The sequence below is a fragment of the Protomyctophum parallelum genome, assembly GCF_964188405.1.
Source record: "Protomyctophum parallelum genome assembly, chromosome: 1".
Taxonomy (NCBI): Eukaryota; Metazoa; Chordata; class Actinopteri; order Myctophiformes; family Myctophidae; genus Protomyctophum; species Protomyctophum parallelum.
Window position 1 is genome coordinate 14,908,822 of NC_139697.1, and position 19,132 is coordinate 14,927,953.

A 19,132-nucleotide genomic window follows, 5' to 3' on the forward strand; every position below is an offset into this window, starting at 1 on the left:
GAAAGATCTGGCAGCCCTGCACCAACAGCGTAGACTACCTTTTCTAGGCTTTATATTCTTTAATCCATTTTTGATCGGATCGCATCGGTAGCTGTCTCTCGTTAGCATCACAGTGTAACGTGTGACAGTGGCCGCGGCCATTTTGAAGATGCGCGCACATCCTTTCACAAATCGGCACAATGAATGTCGTTTCTGGTGAAAACAAGGTTTTTCAACGGCCGACAGGAGGCGCTGTGATACTCACAGCCGACAGGAGGCGCTGTGATACTCACGGCCGACAGGAGGCGCTGTGATACTCACGGTCGGGTTTTTTTCTGCACCGAACCGAGAGAACAACAACCGGTCAAGACGCCACACACAGCATTATGTCATCGTAACATCCGGTTACGGATATTTGGCTCTTCAAAATAAGGGTTGAAAGCGGAAAAACCTTGGCAAGTCACGATAAATAGATGAATTAATCCCGGCGGAGTCTCGATTCCACCCATCCACTTTTATAAAATGTCCACTAAAAACATGGCTGACCTTGAATTATATACATACATCATACATCAAATTCTGTGCTCAGCCAATCAAATCATCACACATGGTCATTTCGGCGTCTTCACTCTTACTGCCCTCACATTTTTGAGGGGTGCTAGCCTTTAATGTTTGTGTCTTACACAAACATTAAATTCCCACTGACAATGAATGGAGAATTTACGTCATGATGTACGATGATAAGAGCAGCCCTCACTTCACGCGGGGGAGATTTTTAATCCTCAATATGCACGTTGCTCAGCCAAACGAATCATCATGTTTGTGTTCACACGCAAACAGACAAAGCTGGGCATAGGAGGGGCTAGTGAGTATTTTTCCCACCACTGTGTGTGTGCACAGTTATCCGTGCACAGTTATCCGTGCACAGCGGGCAGTATATCTCTGGGAACGCGGGTCACTCTGACAGGGGTCTCTGGAGGCCTGCCAAGCGGATCACTTGGAACGGACAGCCTGGCGTTATAAATACCCATATCATGCATATCTGTTTGCACCGTGCGTGCGGTGCGGGTGAGATTCTATAAATACCTGCATATCATGTAGGCCTATATCTGTTGGCACTGTGTGTGTGTGTGTGTGTGTGTGTGTGTGTGTGTGTGTGTGTGTGTGTGTGTGTGTGTTGGCACTGTGTGTGCACGGGTGAGATTTCTAGCATCTGCAAGATATCTCCGTCTGTCTTTTGCGGCGGCATTGATTTTTCTTTTAAAAAACCAAATGCATCCGCTCCAATCTCCTCCCGGAGAGCGCCACGAATACGGGGAACACGATAGCGAGGGATGCAGCAAATGCACTTAAAGTAACTTTCGTGCAATCTGTTGTACAGTAACTCCGCTTCGATTTTATTTCCGCGACCATGTTTAAACATTTTTTGGCACCGCCAATGATTGGCCAACCAAGTAAAATTAAACCTCAAGACACCATGCACTTGTCATTGTCTCCACCAGGCCGAAGGCATGTGGGGAGAGTATGTTTTGCACTCCGTCCGTCCGTGTGTCCGTCCGTGTGTCCGTGTGTCCGTGTGTCCGTGAACAGCTAATCTCGGCCACCGTTAACCCGGTCGATGCCATATTTTGCACACACACTCCCTGGATGCCAACCATGAACCTCTGCCCCAAACTTTCCAGAACGGCCTGTTATAGCGCCACCAGGAGGCCGCTTTGTGCAAAACAAGTTTTTCGATGCCATATTTTGCACACACACTCCCTGGATGCCAACCATGAACCTCTGCCCCAAACTTTCCAGAACGGCCTGTTATAGCGCCACCAGGATGCCGCTTTGTGCAAAACAAGTTTTTGCACAGTACACCTACAGATTTTGTCCAAACATCACGCAAATTGGTACACAGTCTCTCTAGAGCCATTCAACGAAACGGGTCTTTCAGATTTATCACACTCCATCCTGATTGGTTAAGATTGGCTTCCAAAGTTCACAGGAGTGCTCAGTTTCAAACAAAATGCTGCAAATCATGAACACATCGCGTGATTTCCGTGAAATTGTGCACCCACATTCCCACTAGGCCGAGGACGAAATGCCACATGAACAATTTCAACTCAGCCTCAAGGTGGCGCTATAACTGGCCGAAAAGTGTTTTTACCTCTAAGGGCACTTTTTCTAGTTTATAGTGAAAATGGCAGATCAACAAGCTCACAACACGTCACAATGTGATCACGGCCCGCCAAAGTACATTTTAGTCCACTGCAGATTTAATATGACTAAAACTAAATGCAGTTTTTATTCAGAAGGCTATTGGTGCGTTCACACGGGCAGACGCAAAGACGAATGGGACTGTCATTTGGAGCAGCTACATGCATCGTTGCGTCTTTGCATCGTCATGTCGCTGCCTTCCATTGACAATGAATGGTAGACTGTATCTTTGCATCGGCATGTCGCTGGCTTACATTGACAATGAATGGTAGACTATATCTTTGCATCTGGACGTGTGAACGCAACATTAGACTACAACTGAATCCACACTGCAGTGCACCTTGGGCACACCATTTTGGGAACCACTCAGCTGACGTATATATACGTAAGCTATGAATCCATTGCTTTTCTGAACACAAGGCTGGGGCCCCCAGCCACCCACTGCATGCATGCCTGATGGGGGGCCCCCATGGGCCCCCGGCCGCTATATGCCGGCCTAATGGGACAAGGAGATATAACAGAGACGGTGCCAGCAGCGATGACGACGCTCTCTCTCTCCTTCCTTCTGCCAAAACATTCTGGGCCATTCCTCTCCTCCCAGGAGTGACACCCGAAAGGTGTTGGATCACAGACAAGAGAGAGGCCGGGGTTGGGAAAAGATAGAAATCACCCTCCTCCGCTCCTCTCCTCCGGGGAGATTAATGAAGGGATTTAGATTCTGCAGCCTCGCCTTGCCCCCTAGCGCACGCACGCACACCTCCCCCTCCCTCCATCTGTGACATGGCACTTCTGTTCCACCACTAGAATGCAGCCCTTCAGCCTCTAGCACGGCTGAGAGAGAGAGAGAGAGAGAGAGAGAGACTGGAGAGTAACAAGGCACATTTACTCAAGTACTTTGCTACTGCAGGGCCCGAGGGGCATGCAGGTCTATAGCCTGGGTAAACCCCTCCCCCCTCGCCAGATTTGGCAGGTCACCTATGGGCGCTGTCACGCTGTTTAGCCAAAAAAACACCAAAAACTGCACGAAACCTCCAAAATAGCCAACGTTTTGCGTGTGCATGCATGTGCCGGGGCAACTTCTATACCTTCTATGCCTTGGGCTCTGAGAGCATTGTAACCGGCACTGCGCTACTGCACTATATGTATATGTATTTAGCTCTTCTACCCGAATTTGAATGCAAGTTCTGCTGAGCCAGTAGTAGAGCCTGCATGGCTGCTTGCTCAGGGGATACATTTAATGTTGACCTTCAGGTCAGAACGTGTGACAGATCCATATACACATGTCTAGGCGAGACACGACCTTTGACATGCACGATCTAGGAGGGAGACAAAATATACGACTACCCCAATTATAGAAGATATATCATACAGATTGGACCAAATGACTTGTTACTAAAAGTTTGTTACTATCCAGGAGAATCTGTATGGTGGAATGCCCAAAGGGTGAGCCAGAAAATAGCAGCCAGGAGAATGAGACTATAGCAGGACACTGCCAAAGACACCAGGAGCTGCCAGCTAGCAAACTGGTGCTGTGGGAACCAACACATGGGCACCGGTCACCAGGACGTCCCACTGAGGAAACCAACACATGGGCACCGGTCACCAGGACGCCCCACTGAGGAAACCAACACATGGGCACCGGTCACCAGGACGTCCCACTGAGGGAACCAACACATGGGCACCGGTCACCAGGAGGTCCCCACTGAGGGAACCAACACATGGGCACCGGTCACCAGGAGGTCCCCACTGAGGGAACCAACACATGGGCACCGGTCACCAGGAGGTCCCCACTGAGGAAACCAACACATGGGCACCGGTCACCAGGACGTCCCCACTGAGGAAACCAACACATGGGCACCGGTCACCAGGACGTCCCCACTGAGGAAACCAACACACGGGCACCGGTCACCAGGACGTCCCACTGAGGGAACCAACACATGGGCACCGGTCACCAGGAGGTCCCACTGAGGAAACCAACACACGGGCACCGGTCACCAGGACGCCCCACTGAGGGAACCAACACATGGGCACCGGTCACCAGGACGCCCCACTGAGGAAACCAACACACGGGCACCGGTCACCAGGAGGTCCCACTGAGGAAACCAACACATGGGCACCGGTCACCAGGACGTCCCCACTGAGGAAACCAACACATGGGCACCGGTCACCAGGAGGTCCCACTGAGGAAACCAACACATGGGCACCGGTCACCAGGAGGTCCCACTGAGGGAACCAACACATGGGCACCGGTCACCAGGACGCCCCACTGAGGGAACCAACACATGGGCACCGGTCACCAGGACGTCCCCACTGAGGAAACCAACACATGGGCACCGGTCACCAGGACGCCCCACTGAGGAAACCAACACATGGGCACCGGTCACCAGGACGCCCCACTGAGGGAACCAACACATGGGCACCGGTCACCAGGAGGTCCCCACTGAGGAAACCAACACACGGGCACCGGTCACCAGGACGTCCCACTGAGGAAACCAACACACGGGCACCGGTCACCAGGACGCCCCACTGAGGAAACCAACACATGGGCACCGGTCACCAGGACGCCCCACTGAGGAAACCAACACACGGGCACCGGTCACCAGGACGCCCCACTGAGGAAACCAACACATGGGCACCGGTCACCAGGAGGTCCCACTGAGGAAACCAACACATGGGCACCGGTCACCAGGAGGTCCCACTGAGGAAACCAAAACATGGGCACCGGTCACCAGGACGTCCCCACTGAGGGAACCAACACATGGGCACCGGTCACCAGGACGCCCCACTGAGGAAACCAACACACGGGCACCGGTCACCAGGAGGTCCCACTGAGGGAACCAACACACGGGCACCGGTCACCAGGACGTCCCACATTAACATTATGTGGATGTTCTCAAGAACGACACAGGAGCGCAAAGTACCAACGAACTGGCCGGATGTATGGAGAACCGGGATGACTGGAAGTGACAAAGGAGGGCTAGTCTGAGGACGACCTATAGAGAGAGACTAGTATACCTCTTCTGCCAGTGCTCTCAGTCAATCAATCAATCAATCAATCAATCAATCAATCAATCAATCCATCCCATAAGGCTGTGGTATAAGTGCCATGCATCGATCAATGGACTCATGTCTACGGCTGCAGCATTCATTTAAATAGTGTAAACACTACAATTGTATACATAGAAGAGTTATCTGTATTTTTTATTAGTATTCATGTTTAGATTCATATATCTTAATAATAATGACAATATGACATGAGAACAAAGCTAATTAAATACCAAGAATATATGTGGTAGATACATATAAGGCGGTTAAGCCTTCATCTTACCTGCTGTCCTAATAAAATATTGGCACTCTGGCTATTGGCGTGTGCGGCCACCCTCTTGTTTTTTCAAGATTTCCTCTACAGTTTTCTCCCGTGTGCCGGCACCGCTACAAGGACGTTGGTGTGCATATAGCTTCTTTGTACACAGTATTAGGTACTATGTGACATGAGAACAAAAGATACAAACACAAATAGCATGCAGTACTCAATGTGGTAGAGTAGATGCACGCATTAATCAATGGAATTCCTGCATACAGTTGCAATATATCCATTACATTAGTGTAAACACAAAATTGTATACACAAACAATGTGTAGGTTTATTTTTGGTTTACATCCATATCCATATAGGTGATACTGTATGCCATGAGAGCAACCCAAATCAATGTGAGGGTCCACTGCCATGAGAACCACTGCTATATACACCAGAGAGCTATATAGAATGCTCAGACTGCCCTTCTCCACACACCACCATCCTCCTCCAACGGATCACTGTTCCTCAGTCTAACACTGTTTAGATGAGAGAGTTATGCATGACATCTTCATTCTCTTGATGGAGGCCAGTCCAATGGCGGCTCCCTGCGGCTTAACAGGGTCGGCTATATGGGGAGCCGAATAGTTACAAAGTCCTGGACTGGAGGTTGACAAGAATGCACTGGACTCAGGCAACAGTCCAGCTTTATAATAATATATTTTTGTAAAATAAACATAAACATTACAGAGACTTCACTCACTGTAGTTGTCATGTTGACTGATATTTGTACGGCCCTCATTGAAAACTGTATGCATTTAAAACTCCAGCTCGTCACTCTCCAGGGCTGCATGACCAGTGCTTGAGTGCTGTTTCCTGCCCCCTCAATGACATCTCCCTCTCTCTCTCTCCCTCTATCTCTCTCTCTCTCCCTCTCTCCCTCTCTCTCTCAGCTTGCAGAGCTGCACCATGGCTCCCCATGCAGCTTCAACCATCACCACATGCTCACATCCATAGAGCTGCAGTGTGGATACTAGGCCCACCCAGAGAGACAGGAGGATGCTACTGTAGGCCCACCCAGAGAGACAGGAGGATGTTACTATAGGCCCACCCAGAGAGACAGGAGGATGCTACTATAGGCCCACCCAGAGAGACAGGAGGATAATACTATAGGCCCACCCAGAGAGACAGGAGGATGATGCTACTATAGGCCCACCCACCCAGAGAGACAGGAGGGTGCTACTATAGGCCCACCCAGAGAGACAGGAGGATGCTACTATAGGCCCACCCAGAGAGACAGGAGGATGATGCTACTATAGGCCCACCCACCCAGAGAGACAGGAGGGTGCTACTATAGGCCCACCCACCCAGAGAGACAGGAGGGTGCTACTATAGGCCCACCCAGAGAGACAGGATGATGCTACTATAGGCCCACCCAGAGAGACAGGAGGGTGCTACTATAGGCCCACCCAGAGAGACAGGAGGGTGCTACTATAGGCCCACCCAGAGAGACAGGAGGATGCTACTATAGGCCCACCCAGAGAGACAGGAGGCTGCTACTCTAGGCCCACCCACCCAGAGAGACAGGAGGCTGCTACTATAGGCCCACCCAGAGAGACAGGAGGCTGCTACTATAGGCCCACCCAGAGAGACAGGAGGGTGCTACTATAGGCCCACCCAGAGAGACAGGAGGGTGCTACTATAGGCCCACCCAGAGAGTCAGAGAGGATAAAGGGATAAAGAGCCTCTGCTCTGGGACTGATTACTTACATCTGCCGGACTAAATCCCAGTACCGCACACACACACACACACACACACACACACACACACACACACACACACACACACACACACACACACACACACACGCACACGTACACGCACACAAGAGGCATGCTGCAACGGATGCACTGACGCATGTTGTACAGTATTGTTTTGCGACACAAGCATGTGGATCGAGGGTTGACTGTGTAGTCGTGTGCTTGTGCGTGTGCAAGTGCACGTGTGCACGTGTGTGTGTGTGTGTGTGTGTCTCTCGGTATGTGCATCTTTGTTGTTGACACACAACAAAGGTGTAATGCACACCTCGTGATGTAAACAGCCCCAAGTCAACAGTATAACTCAGCGTTTGTGCACGCACACACACACACACACACACACACACACACACACACACACACACACACACACACACACACACACACACACACACACACACACACACACATACACATACACATACACATACACACACACACACACACACACACACACACACACACATCCCCCCCCCCCCCCCCCCCCCCTTCCGGCATCTTTCTTTTCCTCGTTGTCGGCACAAACATTACGTTTGAGGCAAAACAGGGGTTCCTTCTTCAGCCTGTTTAGCGGGTCTCTCTCTCTCTCTCTCTCTCTCTCTCTCTCTCTCTCTCCAGCCTGTTCAGTGGGTCTCACGGGTGAAGTGATATGTGTGTCTTTATACGTATATGAGACGATCAAGCAACAACAACAACACAAAAGGTGAGACATTATTCAATTTACAATGTAGGCATTTAGCAGACGCTGTTAATCCAGAGCGTCACAACATTCAACCCCACCTCCCCCACCCCCTCCCTTCCCCTCCCTCTCAAGTATGTCACGTCGGTTTCCTTTATTATTTCTCTGGAAAATAAAGCACACACAGCTGCTTCTCGCATGCAGTGATGTAACAGTCATGTGGCCTCTGGCTTTCTTCCTCCTTCCTTGACTAAAACAGCAGAGCAGAGATTGTTTTAAGATGCAGAGGACACATCTGCACTGTAGCAGCGGTGACATTTAATTTCACTATTATGAAAGGAGATGATACGATAAGAGCCCAAGGGCTTATACGCACGCTATGAAGACAGGTGCTTTAAGCATGTCATGACGTTTGCAAAAACAGGTGCTTCTCAAAAGTGGGATCCAAGGGGACCCCCACATGGGGTCATTGAGCCGGTATACCCAACGGGTTGCCCCTGCAGCTGAATGAAAGATAATTATTACGGGTCCATTTGGTTTCAATTAGTAGCCTGTAGCTACACTCTCAAAGTTACATGGGGTCTGTATAATGCATAAACTGGGCGAGTCTTTGACATTATGAAGAGATCCACTGTGCTAAAAGATTGCCAGGGAATCAGGGAATTCGTTTCTTAACGGCCATAAATATATATGGTCTCTGTCGGGTGGAAACCTCATTATGTCCAAAACTGTTACTTTTCAGGATTCAAATTCAAAAACAGCGAAAGTAGCAGATCTACCAGCTCCTCAAGACAGAGGATCTGGTACGCTTGATGCTTTTGTGTGACGCGGTAGCATGGTAAATGGGGCATTTATATAGCGCCTTTATCCAAGGCGCTTTACATAGATTGTGCATTACATTCACCGAATCACACACACACACACCGATGGCGGTGGAAACCATGCAAGGCACCAACCAGCACATCCGGAGCAATTAGGAGTTCAGGGTCTTGCTCAAGGACACTTCGACACTAACTTTGGGGGAGCCCGGGTTCGAACTGGCAACCTTGCCATCCAGCCACTCTACCCCTGAGCCACCGCCGCCACATGATCAACTATAGAGCGTTTATCTTACGAATAAATCAGATAAAAGTGAAATCATGCAGATGCGAGGTTTCTGCCCCTACAGCAACGATATATTATGGTTGTTTTCTTTTTAGGGATAAAGGCCATATATTCATATAGGTGATGAGGTCACCTAAAGCTTTATTATGAATAGGCCTTTATACTGTGAAGAAATGGAGAGCAGTGCCAAGCCGTATATATATATATAGCGCCATTTAGTTCTTGACCACAGAGGTGGTCAAATGACACCACTCACGAGGTTTCCATTGATTTCCCAGCATGCAGCATGGAGCCAGCCGCATCCTGTATCGCTCACAGGCCCGAGCCAACCGCGTGGCCTACTGACCTCCTGCTTACGGCTCATCTTTTTCTCTCTCTCTCCCGATGGAAGAGGAGGAGGAGGAGGAGGAGAAAAAAGCATAATGCTCGTATAACGGCGTATTAATCCCTTAAGACCTGAGGCCGATCCTATACAATGTAATCCTAACAGGGTTTTTTTCCTTCCTGAATAACGTATGCTTCCATGTCGGTATACTGTAGTTCTCAGACGTTCCTCATGTCAAAGACGCCCCAAAATTAAATGTATTCGGCCGCCGACCTCCATCTCAAAATATATTTTGTTCCATGGGGCAAAGATTTTAGTTAAAAATGTTCACGCTGAAAATTTAAATATATAAATATTTGCACAAATATTTTTGATTTTTCCCGAATAGCAGATCTACAAACTCGTATAGTGCGGCACGAAGTGACGCGCTACGATGCTTGCATAGGCCTATATCTGCCATTGTTGAATAGCCAATAGAGTATAAAATATCGTTTATAAAATGAGGCAGATGCTGTCCCGGCGTTGATGGGTTAATCCCGTGCGGTTCTGAGTGCATACGATGCGAGGAGGGCTTATATATACCTCTTGTCAACAGGGATTTAGCCCGCGTGCGCTTTCATGTCGACACACCTGGGCACACAAACGCTATGGGGAGGGGGGGGTTACTGATGGGAGTGACATCGAAAGCATATGGCGCTGCAGGTATTTAATCTTCTCGTGCACGTTGCAGGGACAAATCCGCACGCTCGAATGATAACACTGTATATTAAACGAGCCAAGCATCAAAAGATAGGACCAACAGTCTACATGTAGAGTATAGGCTATTAACACCGCGCAAGTGTGACCCCGTTATCTCTGGCGTGACTGTATCGTTGCTGTCGGGCGGAAACCTCTCGTCAACATTACATGTGACCGCTTCTGACAGAGGCTGTCGTTGAAAAGTTTTGGATTTTAGTTATTTTTTTCATGTCATGTGAAAAGCATGGGAATGAATTATAGCTTCAAATTGACGTATTGGTTGTTCAGTTTGACCCACCAGTTTTGGAGATATGTCTCTTAGGCTATCGAGTAATGTCTTGCAGAAAACAGGCTTGAAAGGTTCACTTCTGTGGACTCTATAACATTACACCTAGCTACATGTTTAAGCATTTATTTCATATTTACATGTCGATTTCAGCTCTGACATTTATTTCAGACATGCTCTAGTCAAGTATGTGAAGAGTCATTAACTAATTTTGGATATATATATATATAATTATATATATATATATATATATATATATATATTCTTTTTTTTAAATCAGCTATGTCGGGTACATTCAACACATAAATCATGCACTTGTGCCAAGTGATCTATTTAACCTTTCAACTACACCTCTCTTTTTGAGCGGTGGCACCAAAGTGCATCGCTCACAAAAAGGCCGGTTTGCCCCCCTTTTAACGCATTTTGGGCGGGAACCCCTTTTGGCGTTAGCATTATGTTATGCTTTAGGTATTGAAAAATAGCAGATCTACAAGCTCATAGCGCGCCACCGAGTGGCGCACTACGAGCTTGTAGGTCTGCTATTTTTGAAAAATCGAAGAACGACTGACATAGAAACAAAGCTTTTTCAGAAAACTGTAGAAGACTTTTTTTTTTAATCTGATCTCAGGTCAAAATGGGTTAATGCAAATAATCAATGTATTTGGGCAGACGAGATGGATGGAAAATGTATACAGCAATAACATATAACCAATTCTGACCTGAGATCAGATTCATACGAGTTTTCCACTGGACAACCTGTCCCGGGGAGTCAATTCGTTTCCCAAGGCCGAGTGATGTCAAATCCGCCCCATTTCAAAAATGTGCAAGCAAACCAGGGGTGGAAAAAAAGAAAAGAAGAAAAGAAAATCATACATCAAATTACCGCCATCTTCAGGCACAGTTTCCTTTTTACAAAATACTGCAGATCGTGACTGAATTCCATGCCCTCCAGCTCTGTGGATGGAAGGTGAATGAATGCACGGTAACTATAAATATAATATACAGACGGGCACTTTTATAGGGTGCCCATCTGTATATGGCCTTGTGGTTTAGAGTGTCCGCCCTGAGACTGGGAGGTCGGGGTTCAATCCCCGGCCGGGTCATATACCAAAGACTGTAAAAATGGGACCCAGTGCCTCCCTGCTTGACACTCAGCATCAAGGGTTGGATTGGGGGGTAAGTCCCTGCGACATACTACTAGCGTCATGTCCAGGGGGTGTACTTGTACATCAAGCTGCCTCACGCTACAGAAACAGGAGGTAGGCTCCTGCCCCTATATGGGCCTCATGGCTACAGAAACAGGAGATAGGCTCCTTCCCTATGGGCCTCATGGCTACAGAAACAGGAGATAGGCTCCTTCCCTATGGGCCTCATGGCTACAGAAACAGGAGATAGGCTCCTTCCCTATGGGCCTCATGGCTACAGAAACAGGAGATAGGCTCCTGCCCCTATATGGGCCTCATGGCTACAGAAACAGGAGATAGGCTCCTGCCCCTATATGGGCCTCATGGCTACAGAAACAGGAGATAGGCTCCTTCCCTATGGGCCTCATGGCTACAGAAACAGGAGATAGGCTCCTGCCCTATGGGCCTCATGGCTACAGAAACAGGAGATAGGCTCCTGCCCCTATATGGGCCTCATGGCTACAGAAACAGGAGATAGGCTCCTGCCCTATGGGCCTCATGGCTACAGAAACAGGAGATAGGCTCCTGCCCCTATATGGGCCTCATGGCTCGGCAAGGCTACTTACTTACTATTAGGGACATCTGCATGCATGGGCACCTCCCCGTGCATGTAAAATTGGCTCTTTTGTCAAAATAATTAAAGAATAAAATATTTTGGAAAATGTTTTTAAGTGTATATATACTACTCTAGGATAGTATAAAGGACTCCAGTGGAGAGTAAAGTAAACAAGCCAATAGGCTTTCTTGGATAAATCATTTTAGCAGACCTTGTATTTGCCTATACTGTAGACTACTTCCCTGCATGTGCTTGTCCATGCACACTATTAAAGTATTCAATAAATCAAAATACATGATTGGAACACGATCAAATGTTCTATACAATGTAGGTCTGATATTTCTACAATTGCTACAAATTGCTACAAAACCTCCAGTCATGTCGGGGCATAAACAAGAACATTGAAGGATCATCTGGTCTGACAATTCACATCATGTCTACTTCACATTTACTTAAAATATTTTAACAACATTTTACATTTTGGACAAAACAGACATTTATTTTACATTGAGGTGCCCCATATGTTTATTAATAGAGCACACCTATAATGTATCCCTGCACAGCCTGCATGCCCACTCCCTCTCTGGATATGGTGGATGCACAGCATGCATGCACACCTACACACACACACACACACACACACACACACACACACACACACACACACACACACACACACACACACACACACACACACACACACACACACACACAATTATAGACTAATGAGGCGTGTGACATTTCTGTACACATCGATGGTGGAGTGGCTATTAATTAAAGTGCAGCCGGCATGTTGTTGTTGATCATGATGCAACGTGTGAGTGTGCATGCGGCCACTAAAATAGAGGCGCAAACTGACACATGCGCGTGCGCCGCACGCGCATGTGTCAGTTTGCTAATTGTGGCCCCGCGGTTGCTTGTGAGTCATGACACGTAGGCTAGACGTCGCGAGGTTATTAAAATATCTGATATCTAATGTATCCAAAGCTCCTCGGGCGTCTTTGAAGTCTGATGTACAGTATATGCTATAGTTGCACACACTGGCGTTGTTGCATGCTACAGTATATAGGCCTGAAAATGAAAGATTCTGTAATGAGTACTTTTTGGTACGTTAAGTATATTTGATGCCAATACTTTTGTACTTTTACTCAAGTGAATTTTGATTAAGCTATTGGACTTTTACTTGTAGAGTATTTCTACATTGCAGTATTGGTACTTTTTCTCAAGTAAAACATTTGAGTATACTTTTTCCACCACTGCTAAATAACAGGGGTGGCCTTAAGGATCGGGAGGCCACGTTCATGGCGTCATAATGTTAATAATTAATAATTATTTAATACTTTTGTCAGTGTGTATTATCGGACTTCAAAGCATGACCAGCATACACAGCCAAGTAGAAAATACACAAAAGCAGCTTGCTTGATTAAACATTTTGTTTTACTTTAAGGTATAACTGGAAGGCAGCATATAGGCTATACAGTGATGCAATCGCAACTGTCAGCGCTGCTAGTGCAGTGAGTTCACACACTGGGAAGTGGGAACAATTACCAAACAACACAGGTCAACGTGACATGATAGGTCGAGTACCTGCAGTGATTATTATAGCTGCTGCCAACTCGTGGTAAGTGGACGTACAGGATGAGGCTGAATAATTGACAAGGCTGATTGGAAGGCTGCGATGCAATGCAATATTACTACTACTACCTTACTACTACTACTACTACTACTATTTATTTTTTGGGGAGGCCCCTGGAGGCTCGAGGCCCGTTGAAACGATTGAAACATATATAAGGCCGCCACTGCTAAATAACTAGATCTACAAGATCACAACAAGCTTGTAAATCTGTTATTTTACTGAGCATATATAGGCCAAATCAAGCTTTCACATTACACAAAACTGCCCGCTGTCTGTCTGTCTGTCTGTCTGTCTGTCTGTCTGTGGTGCTGCAGGGTGGTGGTGTCGCCTGCCGTGTGTGTGCATGTGCATGCACGCCACAGGCTATACTATACCAGGCACGTGCGTGATTCAAGGTCTTTTCCAACTCTGTCTGTCACAAGCTTGTTGCACGCGCGCCGCGCGCGCCACACATTCTGCAGTGTATCAGGTTCACTGCCTGGACGACATTTTTTATTTATTTAGAAAATAGCCTATAATAATAATCACACCTGTGTGAAGTGAGAGGCACTCTTAGCGCCCCTCACTTCACACGGGTGTGATTTTTATTATCTTCAATGCATAAAATCAGAAATATGGGGTGCTCAGTCAGCCAATCACAACATTGCTAAAACAAACACACAAAGCTGGGCATATAATAGGGAGCCCTCAATAATGCAAGAAATGATGGCGATGACATTAAGCGACAAGCTACAGCAATACAAGCTGTATGACGTCACAGGCAGTCAGACAGAAATGACGTATAATGAACAAGAAGAGCGTGACATAATGATTGCCCGTGAATTCCACACGGACGCGCGCGCGCCGCTCTGCGCGCAGCATGCACGCACACCCCCATGGAGCGCCGGCCAGTCAGCCGTGTGTTGTAGGCTGCGCGCTCACACGCACGCACGCGCACACACACACAAATACCAACACATGAGAGAGAAAAAAATCGAATGGGGACTGTAACCAAATGGACCCTATACATGGCGTTCCCTTTGGTTTCCCGGTGTGTAGGGCAGGCTAAACATTTGGGAGTTGTTGGATGGACAGTGCATCCTGCTCGGTGTTTGGGGGATGGATGGATGGATGGATGGATGTGTCTCAGTAGTACCTCGGTGTCGTAGATCTTGGTGATGAGGGAGAAGGGGTAGCGGCCGCTCTCCCGGACGTGTCGGATGGCCAGCTGCACGGCCGGCTCGATGCCCTGGCTGATGCCGCTCATCAGCGCCGACTCGTTCATGGGCATGAGCACCATGATGGGCAGCCTCTCCCCGTCCCGCGAGAACCAGCTGTTGTCCTGGCCGTGCCGCGTGCGGTCGTTGCACACCTTGCCCCGCGCGGTGGGAACCGCCGCGAGCAGCAGGACGGCCGCGAGGAGGAGCAGCGCCGGCATCTCCCACCTCCTCATCCGGGCCGATGCTGGAGCCATGTGAAGCCCTTACACACACACCCCCTCCTCACTACCCGTCCAGGCAGGCAAGGCAGCCCCCTCCCCAGGGGGATCGAACCCTGCACAACGCTTAAGATCCCGGCGCGCTGGTGCTCCTCCCGTCCGACCCGTCCGACGACCCCCCCTCTCACTCACAGATGAGGCATCGCTGCACACAATTTCGGGGGCTCGTAGTAGAGCCGCGATGAGGGGAGGCGGTCCCAGTGCCTACCACCACCACCACCACCAGAACCCGGGAAGATAATCCGTAGGTGGTTTGGATTTGTTGTTATAAAAACGGATCCCCCGCAAAAAAAGACATAAGAGAGAGAGAGAGAGGGAGAGAGAGTATAGAAAATAACAGAAGAGAAAGCCGCAGCAGCTATAATAGAGTCCCCCGCAGTATATACCCTATATGGGCTATATACACTCGTCTCCTTTCAATTATCGGCTATATGAAACGAAGGAAATATGTATAATTCTATGATGATGACAGCAGCAGCAGCCAGCGCCTCTGTAAGGATATTCCACACAGCTCCATGGAGGCTTGAAACTGCACCACAGATGAGAGACTTGAAGAGACGATCGTATGTAGAGAGAGAGAGAGAGAGAGATCAGAGATCTCTTCTGTCAGTTAGCTTATATCCAACTCAAAGCAGCCCTTTCATCTTCGATTAATTTTGAACCAGCCGTTCAACATTATAAGAAATAGCCTACATGGATATGTCCAACCGTCACTCAAAAAAAACAAGAATCCGTTCCTCTGTAATGATGTATATAGGATCTGTAGGTTTATGTGCAGTCTCTCTCGTTGACAGTTGTTATGGACACAAAATAATTCACCTTCGGAGTAATAAATTCCCAGTCGAGAGATGAGAGACGGCAACGTGAACTATGTGCAGCAGCAGCAGCAGTGCATCATTCCTAGCTGCCAACAAATATATCCAACATCAAGTCAACAACACTCCGTCGAATATCCTACTAGACCGGCAGAACCATGCAGAACCAAAGCGCAACCAACGGACGGGCGTCGGGGCGAAAACAGACCGACGATGAGGAGGAGAAGAAGTAGAGAGTATACAGCCTATAAGGCTGGATGATCATCCGATCCGATCCGAGCGACGCCCCTGGCTGCTCTGTGTAGAAGCAGCCTTAGGAAGAAAAAAGTCTGAGGAAGGCGAGAAGAGGAAGGTGTGTGTGTGTGTGTGTGTGTGTGTGTGTGTGTGTGTGTGTGTGTGTGGAGATATGGTGGTGACTGGAGAGAGAGAGAGAGAGAGAGAGAGAGGAGAGAGAGAGAGAGAGAGAGAGAGAGAGAGAGATGAGAGAGAGAGAGATGAGAGAGAGAGAGAGAGAGAGAGAGAGAGAGAGAGAGAGAGAGAGAGAGAGAGAGAGAGGAGAGAGAGATGAGAGAGAGAGAGAGAGAGAGAGAGAGAGAGAGAGAGAGAGAGAGAGAGAGAGAGAATGCGGCTGCATGCGCGTTCCTCCTCCTCGGTGCCTGTAGGAGAAAATAGAGCGCTGTCCTCTCTCTCTCTGCCGTGCTGTGCGCAGCGTAGCATACAGTTGCGCGCACGACAGAGGGACAGAGAGAGAGGAGTGTGTGTGCGTGTGTTGAGAGACACTGTTATAATATAATATTTAGCCTATTATAACGTCGCAATGTGACTTTAACAGCTGGATATACTGTAGTTCCGTTTAACAAAATGCTGTGCCACTGCCCTGCACTGTCGGTGCAGTGAAAGCCTGGGTATCGAGGCTATAGTGCACCTCCAACTCAACTGCCTACATTCCTGCGGCTCCTGCCTATATGTATAGGCTACTGTACTTCCCCCATTCTTTTCTTATACGTTGTTTAACTGTGTTTTGACATTGACACTTTCTCTGCGGCAAAACGTATACGTTTCATCATGCAAATAAAGCTCCTTCGAATTTAATTCGTGGGACAGACAGACAGACAGACAGACAGACAGACAGACAGAGACAGATATAGGGAGAGACAGAGAGAGAGGAGAGGGAGAGAGGGAGAGAGGGAGAGAGAGAGAGAGAGAGAGAGAGAGAGAGAGAGAGAGGAGGGAGGGAGGGGGGGAGGGGGGGAGGCAGAGAGAGACAGAGAAGGGAGGGAGAGGAGAGGGAGGGAGAGGGAGAGAGAGGATCAGCCTCTTGACATGAAGCCCCGAATTTGATTTATTGGCTTCTTGTCGCTATCTGGAGGCAGCGCGCGCCAGGGAAAGTATATAGGGAAGTTAGGTATACAGCATTGTACTCCCATATGGGACAAGCGTCCAAAGCACTGCATTCCAAAATAAAATGACCAATTCCAATATTGTGTATAGGCCTATAGGCTAAAAAACAACCTAGCTCCAAGACAGCGCATCCATTTGGTTCCATTTGTACAATCTTAGAAGTTGGCGAGGATTTTAACTGAGGCTATAACATGCTAAAATACATCCTGAGAGAGAGAGAGAGAGAGAGAGAGAGAGAGGAGAGAGAGAGAGAGAGAGGAGAGAGAGAGAGAGAGAGAGAGAGAGAGAGAGAGAAGAGAGAGAGAGAGAGAGAGAGAGAGAGAGAGAGAGAGATGAGAGAGAGAGAGAGAGAGAGAGAGAGAGAGAGAGAGAGAGAGAGAACTCACCATGCAGCTCCGTAATTCTAATCGATCTTTCGACTCACGATCGACCTTGCTTCATATACTCACCCTTATTGACTTATAGGTATTCATGCTTTGTCATAGTTCTCAAGGGCGGATTTGGGCGTGACGCGCCCGTGTGCCTGTACGATATATGTTTTAAGTTGAAGATCAAATTATTGCCGTTGTTGAACGACACTGTCGTACGACGAAATAGTACGATGAAGCAATCCGTCTGTGTGCGCGCGCGCGTGCGTGTGTGTGTACGCGTGCCCGTGCGCTGTAACGCCACCGTGGTAGAGCATGCAGGCTCCTCTAATGCTAATAAACAGCGCCACCTAGCAAGCAAAGCAGAACACTAGGGAAAAAAAGCAAGCAAGCTGTGTATTCCTAGACTCTAGTATGCAACAGTACACCAGTATATTTGCAGATAAAGAAATACTGTATAAATAGTTACTATCTATAATATTTATCTGTAATTTGGATATGTTACACACGCCATAATATAGGGCTGCAATTAATCAATACGTTTTAAAGGAAAATCACTCCAAAGCACCTCCCTGAGATGCATTGAGATCTTGTAGACGAGTTAGTTTTATTCATCTTTGTAAACCACTGCTTTTCCCCATGCAGGCGGTTCTATATTCAGCACCAAGGTCAGTTCCATGACAGTGCTGTGGTGCTGAACTGTCCATGGTGCTGAACTGTCCATGGTGCTGAACTGTCCATGGTGTTGAACTGTCCATGGTGTTGAACTGTCCATGGTGCTGAACTGTCCATGGTGTTGAACTGTCCATGGTGTTGAACTGTCCATGGTGTTGAACTGCCCATGGTGTTGAACTGTCCATGGTTCTGAACTGCCCATGTTGTTGAACTGTCCATGGTTCTGAACTGTCCATGGTTCTGACTGTCCATGGTTCTGAACTGTCCATGGTTCTGAACTGTCCATGGTGTTGAACTGTCCTGGTGTATGAACTGTCCATGGTGTTGAACTGTCCATGGTGTTGAACTGTCCATGACTTCATGGTGTTGAACTGTCCATGGTGTTGAACTGTCCATGGTGTTGAACTGTCCATGGTTCTGAACTGTCCCATGACTTCATGGTGTTGAACTGTCCATGGTGGTTGAACTGTCCATGATTCTGAACTGTCCATGACTTCATGGTGTTGAACTGTCCATGGTGTTGAACTGTCCATGGTGTTGAACTATCCATGGTGTTGAACTGTCCATGGTGTTGAACTGTCCATGTTTCTGAACT

The 19,132-nt window shown here is 48.0% G+C and overlaps 1 protein-coding gene across 1 annotated transcript in view; it reads right to left on the reverse strand.

Moving 5' to 3' along the window:
* The window catches only part of gabbr2 (gamma-aminobutyric acid (GABA) B receptor, 2), a gene marked incomplete at both ends in the record, with an annotated part of 426,411 nt that extends 411,193 nt beyond the window's left edge, over window positions 1-15,218 (reverse strand). Inside the window, one exon of the mRNA XM_083765882.1 lies at window positions 14,937-15,218. Within this exon, the coding sequence (XP_083622008.1) occupies window positions 14,937-15,218 (282 nt within the window). The remainder of the gene's footprint in view (window positions 1-14,936) is intronic.
* Window positions 15,219-19,132: the final 3,914 nt, after the last annotated feature.